General features: G+C 41.0%; 1 protein-coding gene across 4 annotated transcripts; it reads left to right on the forward strand.

Annotated features, from left to right (window-relative positions):
* Positions 1–4,952: 4,952 nt before the first annotated feature.
* On the forward strand, positions 4,953–19,964 carry LOC137335438 (homeobox protein TGIF2-like). 4 transcript variants are annotated; one of them, XM_068000789.1, is made up of 3 exons: positions 4,953–5,049; positions 6,464–6,708; positions 17,752–19,964. In XM_068000789.1, exons 2-3 carry the CDS (start codon positions 6,496–6,498, stop codon positions 18,274–18,276), a joined length of 738 nt encoding a protein of 245 aa, XP_067856890.1. In that variant the 5' UTR covers positions 4,953–5,049; positions 6,464–6,495; the 3' UTR covers positions 18,277–19,964. The 4 variants fall into 4 exon arrangements, with proteins under 4 accessions (XP_067856890.1, XP_067856889.1, XP_067856888.1 ...); XM_068000788.1 differs by lacking the exon at positions 4,953–5,049 and adding an exon at positions 5,057–5,324; XM_068000787.1 differs by lacking the exon at positions 4,953–5,049 and adding an exon at positions 5,551–5,638.
* Positions 19,965–21,240: the final 1,276 nt, after the last annotated feature.

The raw sequence follows: 21,240 nt of genomic DNA on the forward strand, positions 1-21,240 counted from the left end.
CTGTTACACTGCAAAGTATAAAATATGCTGGGCATACATTGATCTTGCCTTGTAGAATAAGTCTTTTTTCTTTGTATTTCAATAGTTTTTCCCATAGCCCAAACAAAGAGGATATAACAGATGTGTGAAAAATTCCGAAGCTTGACAAGCTCTAAAAAATACATTTTCACTTACTAAATATGCTATTAAACAGAAAGAGCCAGATACTCCGCTTTGGGATTTGGGTCACATCTTCTACCCACCACAAACGTGCACCCATGACACTGGCCAATTTTCTGGCCTTGGGGTCACTTTTATATTATAGCAGTGGAGAGTCCACCTGGAGGGAACATGGAGAATTGCTGCAGCAGTCCTCAGAGGTCTCAACAACAACAACTTGCATTTATACAGCGCTTTTAAAGTCGTGACCCAAGGCGCTTCACAGGAGCATAATAAGACAAAAATATATGCCGAGCCAAAGAAGCCATTAGGACGCATGACCAAATGTCCTTGTGGGGAGGTTCGCTAGTGCTGTGGGGGAGGGGGGGGGGGTTAAACTAATTTGGCAAGGGGATGGGCACCAGGATGTAGCTTTGGAAAGGAGAAACATGGGGCACAAAGGGTTGGGAGAGAAAGATAGCACTAGAGCAAGAAATAGTACGGTATTAGGCGGGAGCAGACTAAGAGAGAGTACAAGAACGTCTAAGACTGGTTTGCAGTGCATGTGTGTAAATGCACGAAGCATGGTAAACAAGGTTGGTGAGCTGCAGGCGCAAATAGCCACATGGGAATACGATATTGTGGTGATAATGGAGAACTGGCTCATAAAAGGGGAGGAATGGGTACTAAATATTCCTGGATACAAGGTGTTAAGGAAAGATAGGAGGGGGGAGGTGGCATTATATATTAAGGAGAATCTTGCAGTGCTGGAGAGAGAGGATGTTCTGGAGGGATCAAGGACACAATCTATTTGGTTAGATTAAGAAACAATAGAGGCGCCATTACACGCCTGGGGGTATTCTAAAGGCCACCAACTAGTGGGAAGGAGATAGAGGAGCAAATTTGCAGGGAAATTACAGGGAGGTGCGAAGGCTTTGGAGTAGTGATAACTGGGGACTTCAACTGTCCTAATATAGACTGGGATAGTAATAATATAACGGGCAAAGAGGGGGAAGAATTTTTGAAATGTGTTCAGGATAACTTTCTTGACCAGTATGCTTCTGACCCAACGAGGAAGGAGGCATTGCTGGACTTGGTTCTAGGGAATGAGGCGGGCAAGTGGAGCAAGTGTCAGTGGGGGAGCATTTAGGGAGCAGCAATCATAGTATCAAAAGGTTTAGAATAGCTATGGAAAAGGGCACAGGCCACTCTAAAGTAAAAATACTCAATTGGAGGAGCGCCAATTTCAGTGGGATGAGAACAGCTATGGCCCAGGTAAATTGCAATCAAAGATTGGTAGGCAAAACTGTAATTGAACAATGGGCGGCCTTTAAGGAGGAGATGGTTCAGCTACAGCCTAGATACATTCCCATGAGGGAGAAAGGTAGGGCAACTAAAGTCAGAGCTCCCTGGATGACAAATGAGATAGAGAGTAGGATGAAGTGGAAAAAAGGGGCATATGACAGATGTCAGGTTGATAACACAAGTGAAAACCAGGCAGAATATAGAAAGCTCAGAGAGGAAGTGAAGAAGGAAATAAGAGGGGCAAAGAGAGAGTATGAGAATAGACTGGCGGCCAACATAAAAGGGAATCCAAAAGTCTTCTACAGGCATGTAAGCGGGTGGTAAGAGGAGGGGTGGGGGTGATTAGGGACCATAAAGGAGATCTACTCATGAAGGCAGAGGGCATGGCTGAGATACTAAATGAGTTCTTTGCATCTGTCTTTACCAAGGAAGGAGATGCTGCCAGAGTCTCAGTAAAGGAAATTATAGTTGAAATACTGGATGGGCTAAAAATTGATAAAGAGGTACAGAATTAACAGTACTTGGACGAGGGTAGCTTGATTGGGGAAAGCCAACACGGATTTGTTAAAGGAAAATCGTGTTTAACTAACTTGATAGAGTTTTTTGATGAGGTAACAGAGAGGGTGATTGCGGGCAATGCAGCTGATGTGGTGTATATGGACTTTCAAAAGGCGTTTGATAAAGTGCCGCATGGTAGGCTTATCATCAAGATTGCGGCCCATGGAATAAAGGGGGCAGTAGCAACATGGATACAGAATTGGCTAAGTGACAGGAAACAGAGAGTAGTGGTGAATGGTTGTTTCTCGGAATGGAGGGAGGTGTACAGTGGTATTCCCCAGGGGTCGGTGCTGGGACCACTGCTTTTCTTGATATATATTAATGATTTGGACTTGGGTGTATTTCACAATTTCAAAATTTGCAGATGACACAAAACTTGGAAGGGTAGTGAACAGTGAGGAGGATAGAGATAGACTTCAAGAGAATATAGACAGGCTGGTGGCACGGGCAACACGTGGCAGATGAAATTTAATGCAGAAAAATGTGAAGTGATACATTTTGGTAGGAAGAACGAGAAGAGGCCATATAAACCAGAGGGCACAATTCTAAAAGAGGTAAAGGAACAGAGAGATCTGGGGGTATAGGTGCACAAATCATTGAAGGTAGCAGTGCAGGTTGAGAAAGCGGTTAAAAAGCATACGGGATCCTGGGCTTTATAAATAGAGGCATTGAGTACAAAAGTATGGAAGTTATGTTGAACCTTTATAAAACACTGGTTCGGCCACAACTGGAGTATTGTGTCCAGTTCTGGGTACCGCACTTTTAGGAAAGATGTGGAGGCCTTAGAGAGGGTGGAGAAAAGATTTACTAGAATGATTCCAGGAATGAGGGACTTCAGTTACGTGGGTAAACTGGAGAAGCTGGTGTTGTTCTCCTTGGAACAGAGAAGGTTGCGAGGAGATTTGATAGAGGTATTCAAAATCATCAAGGGTCTGGATAGAGTAGATCGAGACAAACTGTTCCCATTGGTGACAGGGTCAAGAACCAGAGGGCATAGATTTAAGGTGACTGGCAAAAGAACCAAAGGGGACATGAGAAAAAACTTTTTTACATAGCGAGTGGTCAGGATCTGGTATGCACTGCCCGAGGGGGTGGTGGAGGCAGATTCAATCATGGCCTTCAAAAGGGAACTGGATAAGTACTTGAAAGGAAAACATTTGCAGGGCTATGGGTCTAGGGCGGGGGAGTGGGACTAGCTGGATTGTTCTTGCATAGAGTTGGCGCAGACTCGATGGGCCAAATGGCCTCCTTCCGTGCTGTAACCTTTCTATGATTCTATGAAAGCTTGGTCAGAAGGAGTGTCTTAAAGCAGGAGAGAGAGTTGGAAAGGCGGAGAGGTTTAGAGAGGGAATTCCAGAACTTAAGGCGTAGATGGCTGAAGGCGTGGCCAGCAAAGGTGGAGTGAAGGAAGCAAGGTCTCTTGCAGTGTTGTGCTGCCAGTTGCCACTATGGTGGTTGAGAAAATCTTTAAAAGTCTTTAAAAATGCATAAGCTTTTGGGCCATTTAAACTTCAAATAGTCCCTCCAGCACCCATTGCAATGCCAGATATTAGGGATAAAAAGGCCCCCTTGATGTCCAGCGTTGCTATGGAACAAATGACGGAAATTGCATCCGATGACGTCTTTGTGTCATTTCAGCATGCCTGCCTTTGTATAGATGTAAACAATTTTACAACACCAAGTTATAGTCCAACAATTTTTATTTGAAATCTACAAGCTTTCGGAGGCTTCCTCCTTCGTCAGGTAAATGTTTGTATAGATGGACATAGTGAATGCCACCCATCACTCTAGCAGAAAAGTGGAGGGGCTTAAACTGGGCGAGGACACAGTAAAGCACCTTCCCGATCCATTTCCTCTTGCCGCCCACCCTAATTCTGCCAAAAATTAAATTGGCAGTGGGAGGGCAGGATGTCTTATTGCATAGTGGCATAACACTCTACAACACTAATAGACAGAGCCTCAGAAGTAGATATACAAGTTCAATCGCCCACACCACCAAGATCTCAGCTGTGATGCAGAGAAGAGTTGAGGAGGGGGGTGGCAAACAGAATAAAAAACTTCAGCAAGCAAATCATCCTCAGGCCAAGTCACACCCCCACCTCCCAGGAGTGGGCTTGGTGGCACTGGTGAAGGCCTTGAAGCTCATTTGCCGCAGGATGTGCGTTGAAGACCATAAGGGCTGTGGATTTTTAAAAAACTATACATTATAATTAGTTTTGCTTTATAGCTGAAAAAACATCAAGCAAAAAATGTTCAACGCTGGGGAGAAGGAATGAACCCATCATTTCATCACAATGACATCATATGCAAGCGACAAAAATGCTTCTGCAGTAAAAGCCTAGAAATTACTGTTTGCGATATGATATACCAGCGCTTAATGTGTTTATATAACATTAACCCCTTTATTTGAAATGCGTTAGCACCTAGCGGATTTTGAAAATATCACACAAACATATTGAGCATTCATCACCAAGTCTGGTCTCCACTGTCCTTTCTAAATGTATTTTGCACCGTGTGTGTATTTGGCAAACATGAAAAGGGTTTTACTTTAAAATGAAGACTACTCCTTTAAAACGGATACATTTTGTTCGATGTTTACAGCCAAACACAACGATGGTTTAGATTAATTACTATTTTTGGTCTGCATAACAAGCCATTATTGTCCTATTGCTTCTCCCCCACCCCCTCCCCAGAGAGAGAGAGAGAGAGAGAAAATAAAAGCTTTTGTTAAACAAAATCATTACACGAGGCTCTGGCGTGTAGTAGCCGTCAAACATAATTTAATAATAGTTCCAAGTGATCCATTGCTGCTGCAGTAATGGGGAATGTGGATTGCGTGGAAGTTGTGACAGGACTGGAGCCCTCTCCCTCTCCCTCTCCCTCTCTCTCTCTGTGTCAGTCACGTTGCTGCCGGGTTGCAGCTCCCAAAGCAAGTTGTGATTGCAGGTGACGTCAGTGGCCAGGTCGTTTCCGGGGTGAGCTGTCAGAGAGTTGTCAGGAGTGGAGTGGAGGCGCCCATCAGCACTGCGATCGGGAGATCAGCAGCAGGTAGAGAGAGAGAGAGAGAGAGAGGCAAGCAAGCAAGCGAGAGCTTTGTTTAACTGCGCCACGCTGTCCTCGCAGTGGGGGAGTGAGTGAGTGGGAGGGGGAAGGCGAGTGGAGCAGCAGCAGCACTACACACACACACACACACAACACACATAACGTGCTCAGCTCCTTCCCCTCCCTTTGCACTTTTTTTTTTGCATGAAGCTTGCAGAATCCAAACTCCATCGTCCGACTGAAACACTAAAAGTGGAACAAGATGAAAGCTGCAAGGAAAGGTAGGTTAGGTGTGACCTTGGTGCAGGGAACTGTAACTGGCACGCTGTCAAAGCGCTGGCGTCCTAAACAATAGGAGGGCTGGAGGTTGCTGTTAGGTTGGGGTTTTTTTTTGCTGGTTGCTCTGGGATTATTTATTTTTTTCTCTTTCCCCCCCCCCCCCCCCCATCATCCACCCCTACCGGCTGTGAATCTGGTGGCGAACCTTTTTTTTTTGCTAAAGTCGTTTTTGGGAGAAAATGCATGGAGTCCCATCTGTGCACTGAGTGGCCTTGCATGCGGAATGGCTCTCCAGATGCCTTGCTTGTAAAAGGAGGTAAAAGCATGGCATCTTTTATCCGAAGCGCTGAAGTCGGCGGCGTGATCGGCTCCTTTTGTTGTTGTTGCGAACCACGCGTCCCCAAAGCCTTCTTCTTAAAAATACAAAAAAAAAACCCATGGGGGAGAATGGAGTTAGTCCACTAACCAGAAACCTGGGATTTCTTGACACGAGGCTTTAAATCGTGAAACTTTGCAGACTTAACTTCTCTCCTCCCCCCCCCCCCCCCCGCCACAACCCCAACCAAAAAAAAAAGTTTATTTTAAGTTACAGAACTTCCTCTTGGGAGTGTTGATCTGACAGATGGGGTTAGTTTGAGCTGGGATTACCCGCGCAAGTTCCTGTTTCACAGCAACAAAAGGGACAGTGTTCAGCCACTTGTCAATGGCGGCAAAGTTTGTTCCTAAGTTTATTATCTGCTTTTCATATCTATATATAAATAAAAATACATATGTATTTTAAAATCTGTTTGTCAAGAGTTTTAAACAGGATGGTGGCGAGATGTTTCTACCGTTAAGAGATCATTGAAAGATTTTCCTTTTGGCTGATAAAGAGCACGTTTATTTGTTTCTTGAAAGGGAAACAATGCGGAGTGAGAGGGACTTCGTTCCGCTTCACTGCTTTCCGAGCAACTTTTAAACTTTTTTTTAATTCCCTCTCCCTTCCCTCCCCCAATCTTTTTGTTTTAAGTGGGGACTGGGTTGTGATCGGCCCCGAATGGTCGGTGCTCGTTGGCTTTGTGTTGTAGTTTATGATGTGTGAGTAACGCCTGGTAACTAACGCTTGGTCGTTGCCTCTCTCTCTCTCTCTCTCTGTCTGCAGCCTTCACCAGTAGCCAGAGGCGGCCAGGGGACATGACCATGTCGGACTCTGAGATGGGGGAAGACGACGGCAGCAGCTTGTCTTCGGACATGGCGAATTCCAAAAAGAGGAAAAGACACGTGATTTTTTCCAAAGAGTCGGTGAAGATCCTGCGGGACTGGCTGTACGAACACCGACTGAACGCCTATCCATCGGAGCAAGAGAAGCTGAGCCTGTCTGGACAGGCGAATCTAACAGTCTTGCAGGTAGGGCAATGGGATCAGTGTGTGGTTAAGACTTCTAAGTTGTTGTTTCAATGGCAATTCATCGCGTTTGAAGCACTAGATTTTTGTGGTCAGTGTCCACTTTAGATTTAACCAAATTAGGAGAGCGTGGTAATGTGGTGGTCAGAGTATGGATATTTGGCTGCGCCTGACTACCCTCCTCCACTTGAGTTCCTGACCTAGGCTGTGCCATGGAGGCAAGGTGCTATTCCACTGGTAGGGAGGGGAAATCAGGGGGAGGGTAATCCTCAGATTGCTCTTGTGCCTCTCCCAAACAATCAGCTTTAAAGTGGCATAGAGAGAGACCTGGGAACAGCCTGTCTGTCAAGGATGACGTGTGACCCAGGAGACACATTGGGGGGCGGTGGCAGAAGCCTTAAAAAGAATTAAGAGTATTAAAGGTAAAGTGCATTAAGAAGTCTGACTGTTGGGTTTAGCAGGGGTGTTCGATGTATGCCAGAGCCTCAGGGGCCACATATAAAGTTTAGATCCATGTTCAGTAAATTTGCCTTTATCTCAAGCAGCTGATACCAACAGATCTCGGTGAACAGATCTCGGTGTTATGATTCAGGATTTATTCACCAATGAGGCAACAGTGCTAAAATCATCCTATTCCAAACCCCCAGAGCCATGCAATTCAAACAGGACAAATCAGCAAATAAGAAATCTAAATTCAAATAGGATTGAGTTACTTGGTCTTCAAGGGCCAGACTGTCAAGGGCAGCAGGTTGGACACCCCTGCTGTATGGTCTTGTGTTCCTAAGAACATATTGGCTGGGGGTAGTTTGAATATTTCTAGTGATGCACCATGGAATAACCTTAATCTGCAGCTTGGCTTGATTGCCTTAGGGGGTGGGGGAGTTTCCTTCGGCCATTGTTTGTTTTTTTATCACCTTCTCCAGGAGTTAGTCTTACTAACAGGGTGAGTGTTGATGGATATGGTGATCTGTTCTTGCCTTTACTTTATGAACACATGTATGTAATGAGGGAGCATTGCACTCAAAAAAAAAAACTCCTGACTGTTGTAGAGTATTTGGGCTTGTGTGTATCCCCCCCTCCCTACTCCCCACCATTGGTAGCTATGCCTTTGGCCACTGAGGTTCCATGCTCTGGAAGACCCTCGTTAAAACCTCCTCTTTAAGCCAGCATTTGCTTCCCCCCCCCCTTAATATTTTCTCATTTGGCTTGGTGTCCATTTTTCCTCATGCCTTTGAAGTAACTTGGGACGTTTTCCTGCGTTTAAAGGTGTTACATAAACGCAGGTTGTTTTTGTTGATGCTGCTACAGTTTTTAAACATGTTAACATGACGGATTGGAGTTTATTCACTTTTTAAGGACGTTTTTCTAACATGAGATATTGTAATATGGTCCTGGCTAATCTCCAGTCATTGAATGTGTCTGTTTTAGAGTTTTGGGACATACAGCTGATTGTTGAAGCTATTAGTAAAAGTGAAACCAACCAGTTCCTACATGGAACTCTGTTGTCACATGGCCACAGTCTTTGTGATTTCTTGTAATCGATCTAAGCTTTTTTTCTTTCATGTGGTCCTATTAAATTTACAGAGAGCTGTGACTGAGACTTAAATGGACATTTTATTACAGACCAAAGCAGTAAAATAGATCTTTAAACTGGTTTGGAGGCAAGTTTATAACCAATTGACTGAAAAGCATGGGATGAAAGGAAGAGCCTCGTACACTCGTGATGTCTCTGGCAGTCTCAGTGTGCAGCAGTCAAAATATTAACTCAGTTGACATGCCCATGTTGGTCTGGAACATTGTTACGAAAGCCATTTCCTGTCAGTGTTTGTTGCCTGTGGTCTCATCTGTCTCATAGGAGTTAGGAAGAGAAACTCCTGTTGGTATTGTGTTTACTATAAGCTTTAGCTGTCTTGAAAAATAATTGAGTTTCAAGATATATTTAAAAGGTGCTTCCAAAACAACATTTTAAAATATTTAGTTGCCTACCTGTTAGAGAGATAACTTCACTGGTGAATTCCCGAGTTAGGCATGCATTACCAAAATATTTAATTAAATCGTGCTACTAGGGATTCAAGGGTGTATTTATCAGGAAGAGTGAGTTCTTTTGTGCCTTCGTTTGAAGGATAACAAGCATCTTTTTCACTTCCTTAAAAAGTGTGTTCTTATGGAAGCAGCAAAAATGAGTCCCCTCCAATTCCCTCAGTATGCCCGGTGTGTACAGATTCCAGGAGCCATACAGAATGCAAATCAAGTATTTTTCCATGCTGTAATCGAATGGCTGATTCTAAGTAAATGAGTTATGAGCAGCAGATGTTGGGTTAGGATATCTAGTATTTCCTTGTAATTAATGATGAGCTAAGCCTTCACATTCAGGTTACATTCACTGCATGTCCTGGTTACGATGGGATTCATTTCCACCAAGCCCAACTTTCCATTGGGTGCACCACCAAAGTATGTAAACAAAAATGACTGCACATGTAGTAAATGTCAGGTAGATGTTTGATTTAAAAAAAAGATTGCTGCCTTTTATAGAGTTGCAAAGCAACAAAAGATTGACCTTTAAACCAGTGTATCAGTTAGCCTCTCATGATACCGTCAGTTACACAGATGATGCTGTTGTAAGTGGAGTCTGCCACTGTTAATCCTCTGCCATAATATTTTCAGATAGATGTAATTTGATCAGTCTATGTTCTTAATAATCTTGCATCAAAATCACATCTTTCACGTCTTTGTCTCAAAGTATACAATTAATTACTTTTTGAAGTGACTTATGTAGACTAACGTTTCTATTTTATCAAAAATGATCTTGGGTCCATTGCGTGCCTGTCACACTTCAGACATCAGACTTACAAGTGTCATTAGTATATTGGGGGAAGAAAAGAGCAAGCATATCAGTTATTTCTCCGACCTTGATACCATAGCCTTTCTCCATAAGCAGGAGCTGGGGATTTACAAGCAGCTCAAACTACAGAAACTTCCTTCATCCATTAGCCTCAGGATGATTTAGACCACTTCCTCGCAGGCAGTACCTGAGCAGTGGCCTAAAATGGACGGGCAAGATTAAACACTGCTGCATCTTAGCAACTAATCATCAAAACTGTACTCCAGACTAACCATGAGCCACGTCACAGACCAACTAGTGTGCTTGTATAAAGTAGTAATTATTTTACCTAAATTAATGTTGTAACATTGTTTAGCGTGAGGCACTGAAATGTTGTTGGTAGTACTCGCACCTCTGAATCAGAAAGTTGTGGGTTCAAGCCCTATTCGAGAGACTTGAGCACATAATCTAGACTGGCACTTCTGTGCTGTACTGAGGAAGTGTTGCACTGTTGGAGGTACCCTCTTTCGGATTAGATGTTAAACCCCGTCAACCCTCTCAGGTGGATGTAAAAGATGCCAGGGCATTTCAAAGAAAAGCAGGGGAGTTCTCCCAGTGTCCTGGTTAACATCATCCTTCAATCAACACCTAAAAAAAAAAGATGGTCTGGTCACTTATTTCATTGGTATTTGTGGGAGCTTGCTGTGTGCAAATTGGCTGGTACATTACAACAGCAACTGCACTTAAACTATTTAATTGGCTGCAAAGTGCTTTGGGACATCCAGAGGTTGTGCAAGGCGCTATATAAATGCAAGTCTTTCTTTCTAGAAGTGATTTCCTTGCCGCCTACCCTCCCAGTAACAAAATGCTTTGTTGGTTTCACAGCTGGCTCAACACAAAATCTTTAAAAGGGAGCAAGTTACTCCCAATTTAAGAATCTTAAGTGTAAATTTTAGTTTATTTTCTACTGTTCTAAAACATACTTCCTGTTCATTGTTACTCTCCCATTGAGTCACATTATCTCTTTTTACCCACAATAGTGATGATTTACAGGTTAAAGTTTGTATTGTATTGATTTGCCTTTCTTTTGTTTCTTCCTCATTGTTTGTCTGTTCTCCAAATTCACAAATGCTAACGCTTGATGCAAAATACTCGCATGGGGCTGTTTAAGTTGCAACAAAATCACTGCATTGCAAATGTGACCAGTGGTCAAAAATAAAGGAGCATTTGAGAGGGGGGAGGTGTGGAAGCATTTGTTCCTAAGGCCAGTGCAAATATGTACATTGTGTCAAGCCAAGTTTCCCAATGCATAATACTTGGTTTACAGTGCCTTCTGTTGGAAAAACTAGTATTTGAATTCAGGATACAGAAGCTGATTTTTAATGCTGTAGTTCCCTTATATGCCTCATTTATAACAGTCATACAAAGATTTGCTTATAAACATCCTAAATGGATCTCCTCCTTTTCACGGACTTTGAAAATCAGTGTGCAAAAAAGTGCTATTGTAACCTGAAAAAGTGGCTGTGAGCATGATTACCTCTGTTGTTCTGAAGCTTTCTCAATAAAACAGTGGAGAAATAACCTTGTATGTGTACTCACAGCAGTTGATGTATAAATATTAAAAACACTTCTTAACTCCCACTGATGAGGGAGTAAGCCATAGAACCAGCAAGGCCTAAGTTTCAATCTCTGCTCTGTGTAGAGTTGGCACTGATCTCTGTTGGGGTGCATTGGTACAGACAATACAATATGCCTCCGTTAGCCCAAGATGGAGAGAGGGAAGAAAGTCAGCCATGGTTTCCATTACTGATTACTATCCAATGATCCCTTCTGGAAAGTGCATGCATGGGGTTGTTGGGTAATGATTGGTCCTGGTTGTGTTGCTCCCCCATGGTTGAGTTAGCATGTTGAGTTTACATGTGAAGAATAACCATTTAGTCAAGGTACTGGAGGGTTGTAAGCACCTGTGGTATAAGGGGTGAATTAGTATCTTCAGGAGATATGGGGCAAAAGAAAACTTTTAAACATTCTTGTGGAATTTTTCATAAAAACACAAGTTAAGATAATGGTCAGTCATCTAAAAACCACTACAACTGGAAATGCAGAAATGAGCGGCTTGATGCAGGTGGACTGTTGATGGCCACATCTTTTCCCCCCACTTCTGTTGCTAAACCACCCTGCAGCATAAAAAGGCGGTTTCACCAATAGGAAGGAGAAACTGCAAATCCTCAGAGCCACTTTTCAAAGAACCTCGGTTATAAAAAGAAGTACGATTGCAAGATCTCAGTGGGGTGCCTGTGCTGTGATCCAGATGGGTCTGTTCTTTTGACGTATATTTCTATGTGCACATACACACTGCAGCCTGCGATGCATATGTGTCCCTGTGATAGATTACTTCACTGACAAAAAGTAGGCTGCTGGGAAGTAGACGTCAGAGGTGAATCCACATCCTGTTTACCCTGCAGTTTCCAAAATTAATTCTAGCACAAATCCTGCCCTTGATGGAGTATCCATTCCTATTGGAATGCATTTGAAATGAAAAATTTGGTCTCTACCCTGTGCAACAAAAGGTGGATCATATCAGATGTCAGCTTAATTTTAGCATCCGAAAGACCTAGCAAAGTGCATATAGCATCTAGGGCTCCTCAAATGCAGCAGTTCAGCTGTGGGTTTCAGAGTTTTTGATGGATTAGGGTTGTGTTTAGGTTAGGCTCACCTGAAAATCTTAAATGGAGGCTGGCTCACTCATTCCTCACTAATCCAGTGTTTTCATTTATGTGGTTAGAAACTGAAGTTGATTCATGTTCGTGAAAAACTTAATCTGTTTTCAGTTGGGTTGTTCATAGGTTATTCATAAAGAAGGCACTAGTTAAAAAAATTATCAAAGTAGATAGAGCAAAAGGAACTTTTTAAAAATGGATTGCAACAGTAAAAATTCCTGTGGCTTAAGTCGGGATAGCCTACAGCACATTCTTTTTAGAATGTGCTGATGTAGTATCTTATTTGAACAGAAATCTTGAGGTTTTTTTCGACCCTTACAGCAGTAGAAGACTCAAATTTTTGCCCCCTAGTATGACTTCTGGGGAAGGGGTCACAAGGCCATCAGATTTCCATATTTGTTGACTTAGTAGCACTTCATTGTTGTTCCTGTGTGTATGTATGTGTATAAAATGTTTTCTGGAATGATAGCACTATTTTCCTTTGGGTACCTTGCTTCTGTCTTTCAGAATTTAGAATGGAGGTTCTCTGGGAGCATAGTAGTAAGTGTAGGGGGGTTCCCCCACACAAGCATGAAACTACTGCCTTAGTGATCTGTACCACGCCACACTCATAATAACTTGGGCTATGTAGTAAAAGAGAGTGCATTTCTACTCCACCCCTATTTCTCCAGTACCCTACCCAAGTGACCGCTATTCATTTGTGACCCTAGACAGCGAGTGTTGGCAGGCTATTCTTCTGTGGAGTACATCACAACTGAGTCCCATCCTGTCACCAGATGGTGATCAGAAGAGGCAGTCTTTATTTTCCACTTTTAAATTCTCTGCCACTGCTCTGGCCTCAGTTAAATCAACACAGACCATAGAATCATAGAATGGTTTCTTTCTATGCTATATCATTTAACCTATAGAATCTGCACCAGTATTTTTCTTGACAAGCTACCAAATTCAATCCCACTATTTCTACTTGTTTAACTTACACTTTAACAGTGTTTTTTTTCCAAGCAATTATCTAATTCCCTTTTAAAGGATAGAAAAAGCAAAAAAACTGCAGATGCTGGAAGTCTGAAACAAGTCTGACAAAGGGTCTACACCTGAAACATTAACTTCTGTGTTCTCTCTGCTGATGCTGACTGACCTGAGTGTTGCCACCATTTTCTGATTATTTTTGTTTCCCTTTTAAAAGAACCAGCAGTTGAATGTGGGACAAATCAGCAAACATTGGAAATAATCAGGTCAGGTAGCATTTGCCACGAGAACACAAATCGATATTTCGGATATTCAGCCCCTCAGTTGTATGTGGCACTTTTCTGGTCTGTATGGCCAGGATCCAGAGTTACCAGTTGAGGCATCTGGAGAGCTGCAGAAGAGGGCTCTCTTTGTTGGAAAGTTTTACAATACCTGATTTCTAGAACTGGTTTGTTTTGTTTTAGTAACACAACCAAATCCTGTTTCAAAGTAGATAATTTTCGCTTACTTGACATAGTAATTAACTGCTTTGGGTGAGATCGTTAGCATCTATTTGCTGATAGTCAGATGTGTGAGAGCTTGCAGCTACTGTTTAAAGCTGCTTTTATATTCGGCTAAGTGCCATATGAGTGCCACTGGATCTAGCTCAGCCAGTGGCAAAACCAAAGTAAACTTGCCAGAAGCCAGTGGTTGTAAAGACCTATTTCTTTTAGAATGTCTTCCAAGTCTTAGTGAACCTGGCAAGATATCTTTGGTGTTGCTGCCAGCTCCAAGTCCCCTATGTCGGGACCCAGCAGTAGTAATTACCTCCCAATACAATGCTCACACAAACTTCTATTTAAAAGACCAAGAACTTGTTTATAAATGGGAGTCAAATTGCTTGAAAATAAAATAAAACTCAAAGTGCTGGAAATCTGAAATCAAATGCCTAAAAAAAGTTTGATTTAATTTTGCAAATATAGAGGGAAAAAATGCTACTGATGCTGGAAATCTGAAACACAAACAGAAAATGCTAGAAACACTCCAAGTCGGGCAGCATCTGTAGAAAGGAAAAATGATGAAGTTTCAGGCATAGCCCTTCATTCAGAACAGGAGTATTTCTGATGAAGGGCTACGCCTAAAACATCAACATTTTTCCTTTCTTTACAGATGCTGCTTGACTTGCTGAGTGTTTCCAGCATTTCCAGGTTTTGTTTGCAAATATAGAGGCTGCCAGGATCCAACTGCTAAACTTATGAAGGTTACAAAAAAAAATGCATACCTGCCTTTTACCCTCTCACTTAGTACGTTTGGCAGCTTTTACCTTATCAACATTCTCCTCCGTAGTAAAATCAAAGGGTTAGGTAGGGGAGGGGGACTTACTTAGAAAAAATGTGTGCATTCATACCAGCCCATCATAGTGCGTACATACCTGAAGTGTGTGGACTGATTTAAAAACAGAATCCCACTTTACCACCCTCAATATGAATTAAAAAGCTGATTTAAAACAAGAGTGGTTGGTGCACTGGTTTAGATGGTAGTCTTCCACTTCTGGTTTCAAATCCAGCGCAGAATAATGGGATGAAAGTCACCGGAAAGTTTTAATCTGCTTCCTCTTCCATAAGAACAAAACTGTCCCCAATTTGGTATTAAATAGAAAATCTCACTTAAGAGGGGCTATAGGATTACAGGCAAGGGATATGGAAAAATGTGACACTGATCCCCACTTCCTTCTCCCCACCATTGACAGCTGTGTCTTCAGCCATCTAGGCCCCAAGGTCTGGAATTCCCTCCCTAAACCTCCCCACCTCTCTCCTCCTTTAAGGCTCTCCTTAAAACCTACCTCTTAGATGAAGCTTTTGGATACCTGTCTAATGTCTCCTTGTTTGGCTTGGTGTCAATTTTTGTCTGATTATGCACCTGTGAAACGCCTTGGGACGTTTTACCAAGTTAAAGGTGCTATATAAATGCAAGTTGTTGTTGATGCAGGAGGGTACATTAATCGGGCTGGAAGAGGAAGAAGTTTACTGTGCATTCCAAACATGCTATTACTGACCTGGGAGTACTTGATGTTGGCACTTAGGTGATCAAAATGGAAAGTGACTCATTCTCCAACACCAACATCCAATCAATAAGCGTTTTTTCAAAAAAACATAAGTACTGAACAGGAGATCAGGGCTGTTGGGTGGTGGAAGGGGGCACGGAGGGGGGAGGAAGGAGGAAAAGAAAGATTTCATCTCCCATTGAAGGCATGTTCTTTTTTGTTCTCTTTTGTTGGTGAATCTGTCCCACAGTATAAACAGGGTTATTTCAACTGCAGGAAGTGGAGTCTTCAAAAGCGAAGGCCTACTGAGTGCATAGATGTGGTGTTAAGTTTCCCTCTAATTCCAACACCAACCGTAATGAATATCTGCTAATTGTGTCTCCGCTGCTGGAAAAAGAAAGTGAGGGGAGCTCCCTCAAACTTCTTGCAGGGAATGTGTTAAAGTAAACATTCCTAACGTTCATCTTTCAAATTGAAATGGGTTTAGTGGATATAATTCAAATGTGGACTACTATACTTCATGGTAGATTTTTTTTTTGGTTTTCTAAAATCGTTAATGGTAGTTTGGGAGTGGATGAGTAGAGGTTTTTTTTTTACCTTTTTTAATATGATTTGATGGATTTAAAAAATTGTTTGGAGACATTTCTTAACTGTGTAGGCAGATTGATAAATATCTGCTCAAGTGCCTGGAACTGGATGTTACAAGAAAGGAGTTTTCTGTGTGTTAAATCAAAGCGGTGATCCAGCCTGGACTTTCCCTTTAAAGTTTCTGATTGGCAGCTGAAGCAAGCGTCCAGCTTTGGCCAGTAAGCTAAAATCATTTAAGTTGCTTTTACATTTCATTTCGAATTCCTAGAGTTGGCTTCTGCGGTTTATGCTGTTAAATCAGTTTTCTGTAGCCTGGTTTGGATCTGTGAATCTGCTATGGAAAATAGATTTAACAGCATAAACATTGGGAAACAGCTTGCAGAATCTAAATTAAAAGGAACAATATAAAAGGAATTTAAATAGTGCCCCTGAAGGCAAAATTGCCCCTCCCCTGCAGCCTCTGCTGCTTACCTTTGATGTGTACCCATTCTTTCTAATTGCATGTAAAAATCCACTATCTTGATTTCCAAGTTTCAAACATAATATCCCATGACATGTACAATGTGTTTTTTGTTTGGCTCCCAATATTAAGAAGTTAGGGGCTCAGATTTCTGGTAAACAGACTTTCATGGGGATCTCTACAATGAAATTATAAATTACTAAATTATGAAAGAAGGCCAAATATTGAAGCAAAAAAGTGAAATCTTAAAAAAAAAAGCAGTGAGACTGGCCATGCTCTTTAAAAAGGACAGAAGAAAATATTTACTTGATAAGTACTTTAGAAATGTTACATTTTGTGAAGCTGTACATTTTTAACTACACAGCCAAAAATCTATGATTCTGGGTCTTGGGTTGCTTGTATATTTTAGGCATAGTCTTGCATTCAGTTTTCACTCATTTTGCCTTTTCTATGTGTGCCATAGATGCCTTACATCTGCCTACTCCAGTCATTACCACCCTCCCCCACTACGAACTGAGTATGCTTTGTGCAACACATTTAAGTTGCTCAGTCCACATTTGAAGGGCCATAATGGCAATTCCTTCAGCACTGGTTTCAAATTACACAACCTGATCAGTGTATAGCATGCACCCATGCTGTCATGTGTTCTGGGATAGGCAAACTGCTTTCACATCACTGCTTGTTTACAAGGGCTTTGTCTGGGCTACAGCAAATAGAAGGATTTGAGCACTGTACAGTTGCTGTATCACTCTTCAAAATTTCTACCCCTTTAAATCAAATCTTACAACTCCTTTATAAATGGAGCTCCCTAATCTCTGTGATCCTACACAAAACATGCTGATACAGAGCTGGTCTGATCAGTTCCATCAGCAAATAAAACTGCTGCAGCTGCTAGGAAGCTTCAAACCACAGTAGTAACCATATTGAACCAGCAGGGAATACAAATTAGAAGGGCAAAGAAAGAAAGGAAAGGGAAATCAGGCTGGTGAAGAATGACTCTCCATAGCAATAGTTTGAATTTTAATGTTACAGTTTTTATAATCTAAACCAGTATTGTGGACACCAAACAATTAGAAACTTCTGATGTGATTGTTAGTCTTCTGGTCTCTGGGTCTTCCAGAAGTGCTGTAAACCAGAAAGCTGAAGTGAGAGCAGTAAATAACCTCTGTTTCTGAATGGGAGAGACTGGGGTGGGGGAGTGAAGGTTTCTGGTGGCTCAACTCCATACCTTTGTGCAAAGAATGTAACAAAAAATCCTTAACATTACACTAATTCAGATGGTGTTAGGTTACTGAATCTAGTGGCATTATCTGAGGATTTCCAACTAGCTGGATTTTACAACATTAGAAAAATCTAACCTTTACATTTTTGAATTAGTAGTGTGATTTTTCTTCCCTATTATTTTGTTGTAGTGAGAAAACACAAAAAATGTGTTAAATAACTATTTGCCTTTGCTTTCAAATTTAAGGTTTCCAACTGGTTCATCAATGCGAGGAGAAGACTTTTGCCAGATATGCTGCGGAAGGATGGCAAAGACCCTCATCAATTCACTATTTCTCGCAAAAGCAAGTCCTCTGAACTGAACTCATCTCGAAGCATAGGTGGACCAAACCCATTGGAAAACTCTGCTTCAGCTACCACCTCCACTCTTTTATCTGCATCTGTTCGGCCTTCTGTCATCTGCCATGCAACAACATCAATGGTTAAGGATATGCCTTTACTCTTCTGCCCAGATTCTAGCAATGACAGTAAGAAAACCTCAAAACTGACTGACCAAGAGTTAGTTCGACCTCTGTTTAACACTGATAACACCACTACTTTGGTGCTGTGCACAGATTCAACTAGTCCCAACAATGGACTGTTCAACACACCTCCTCCCACTCCACCAGAGCTCCATCAGGACTTCAGTGGGTTTCAGTTGCTGGTGGATGTTGCACTCCAGCAGGCTGCTGAACTGGAATCTCAGAAACAGAGTATTAAGATATCATCTTAAACACCTGCATCAAGGAATGGGAGTAGAAATGTAGATATGAAAAACTTGTCGGTTGGTTCTAGTCTGTGGATGGGCAGTAGCATTTTTCTTAATAGTTATAAAATCAATCTTGGAGAAATGACTATTAAAATGCATTTCTCCTGGTTGGAGAAATAGCCTGAAAAGTCTGCCCACTTGAACTGGAAGTTAAATCTCTCATGGCTGTCCGGTTGATTGTAGACCCATTGAATTGAAGGGTTGCAATAATTATTTTCAGTAGTATTCTCAGAGCCTTCATTGTAGCTTTGCACTCTGCAAACTGTAGATTCTGGGATTACAACATAGTAAGCATTATTAGCATTCTGTATTTTTGACTGCAGATATAAATGAGCTGTGCTTGTACTTCAAGGAACTGCAGATTACCTAATTTTTTCAGGTTTTATGGTGACTGACCAATGTGGCAGAGTTCATGTTTTAAGATTTGGTCTTATCGTAGTTTTTCTCAAATAACACTGCTGTCATTGAAGCAGATGTATTGAGTACAAAACAAAAGGGGCAGTGTCAAGGTAACCCAAAGTAGTGTGGATGACCAGGACTGGAAATTCTCTTGCACGTTCTTTAGTCCTCAAAACGTGCAAAGCGTCTGAATCATAAGATATTAGTAGAATATTTTTTCATTTGTATATAATGGATCTTTACTACTGAGCTGAAGAATTGTAACTTTAAATTGTGGTTCTGTTAGAGGCAAATTGTAGGATAAAAGTGGCAACTTCCTCTAATCACTACTCAATAGATTATGATATAGCAATGTGACATTAGCTCGGAGGTATTCATTTGTAACTGAGTACAGAACTATTAAAAAAGGTAAACTAATTTCTATTTGTTAGTTCTATCTGTGAATGTAGCTGTCTTTTTGATTTTTAAGATTTTTTTTAAAAAATGTACATTGTTAAAGGTTACGTGAAACTTTTTTTAAAAAATAGTGCTAAGATCATCATCTGTATGGTAGTTTGGGATTCAAATAAGTTAATTTTTCAGATTCTAAAATTTGTTTGGTAGATGACACTCAACACAGTCACATAAAATGTATTGTGAAAAAAGTCTGATTTAAAAAAAAGGGGAACCAATAATTTAAAATGTAAGTCATTCAAGTTGACTTTCCTATGACCTTTACATACCAAAATACTGCTTGTCTCCAGTGTGTGGCAGTGGTACATTGTAAGATTGGGACTGAAACCGGCAGCTTGAACTGTCTTTCAAACAAACCATTCTTGCAAACTGCATTTAGGCTGATCACAATGCATAGAGAAGGTCTCTTTTGTTTGGAGACCATTTACGTTTGATCTTGCAGCTACAGACCTTTGCTTCATACACCAGCCCTTCACTGTAAATCGTATACATGACCAAACTGTATACCTGGAGTTCTACAAAGGAGCTTTACATAAACGCTACTTGTGTTGGAAGCTTTAAAAATTTGGTTCAGTGTTAATGCAAAAAGGGGCTTTGCAGATCATGTATATAAGTGAGATAAATGCAAATGTGCCTTATGACGGTGGTGTTTTTTGTTATTTGAAGGGACCACCCAATTATTCAAGTCTTCAATTTCAATCTGTGCAATATTTAAAGGAGTTCTTTCAACTCCATTCTTTGTCTTACAGGAACATTGATCACATGTGAATTTTTTTTTTAATACCACTCTAATAAAAATCTTGACATTTAATAAATGAGTTCTGTGATTATTTAATAAATTGGTGACAAGAGATTATGTTTTTGATGTGTGGTTATTAGTTCAAGAAATTACAACACAAGTAGTGATATGCAGAATTGAGCTCCTGGACATGACTTCATCATGGTTGAGTCATACAGTTTCCCTCAGCATCAACTGATTGATAATTTTCCTATGAGTCAGCATAGCTGAACTGCTCACCTTGTGTAAATACTTGAAGTATTGTCACCAGACTTAATTTAGTGAATTGATACCAGTTTACTAGAGTAAAAATCATACTTGAGCCAAGATCCTTTAATGCTGCATCAATACACTAATGTTGTGTTACTTTTAAGTTGCTTTTATAATAGATTTGGAAAAGCAACCAGGAAGACCAGTTTTTAAAATCGAATCCGCCAGGTTTACCTTCAGGTTAGAGCCTGCTGTGCAAGCCGCACGCACTGGGAACTGGCAATACTAGCACAGGCCTCAGTATAAAAACACCTTTAATTTGTCGCCTCAGTTTGCAGCTACCACTAGTAATGAGCCGAAAATCAGCAGTATTTGTGTTGTAAGTCAAAATGTTCTGTCTAGATACAACCCAAATTTGAAAGACAAAATGTGTCATTATACCACTGGTTATTTTCAGTTCAAGTAGACATAGTATGAAAGTTATACACGCCTGGCCATTCCACTTTATAGAAATCCTTGTAGAATTAAGAATGTCCACATTATGGTGATAGGAAAATTTTATAGGCCCACCGTTACATTTGACTTAAATTCTAGTGACAACACTGCATACATAATCCTAAGTAAAGAAAATATGCCTATTTTATTCTACTAGTCTTCACAAGAAATGTTTTCTTACTTGTGTATAAAGATGCTGGACAAAGTCCCTGAGTTAAGAGATATAGCACTATAATGGAAAGTCTTTCACCAGTTTGGCAGCATTTACTCAAATATACATGAGAATACTTCAACAAAATAATTGATCTTCAATATATAACTACAGTGTTCATACAGAAATTAGAGATGGTAACACACACGTTCTGTACATTTAACTTAAACTTTCCTTGTCGGTAACTTGAATTTATCAATGTTAGCAAATAAGATTTGACAAATTAAGTTTACACATTTTTGAAACCAGCATTTTTCTGATGTAAGTAGACCTCTCCTATAATGTGACCAGGACTGTAACAAAGCTCTATTCCCTGTTGACTAAAACTTTGCCTCCACTGATTGTAAAATAAGCCAATGCTCACAGAAATCATTTTTTAGAC

Source organism: Heptranchias perlo, chromosome 19 (genome assembly GCF_035084215.1).
Source record: "Heptranchias perlo isolate sHepPer1 chromosome 19, sHepPer1.hap1, whole genome shotgun sequence".
NCBI classification, from domain to species: Eukaryota; Metazoa; Chordata; class Chondrichthyes; order Hexanchiformes; family Hexanchidae; genus Heptranchias; species Heptranchias perlo.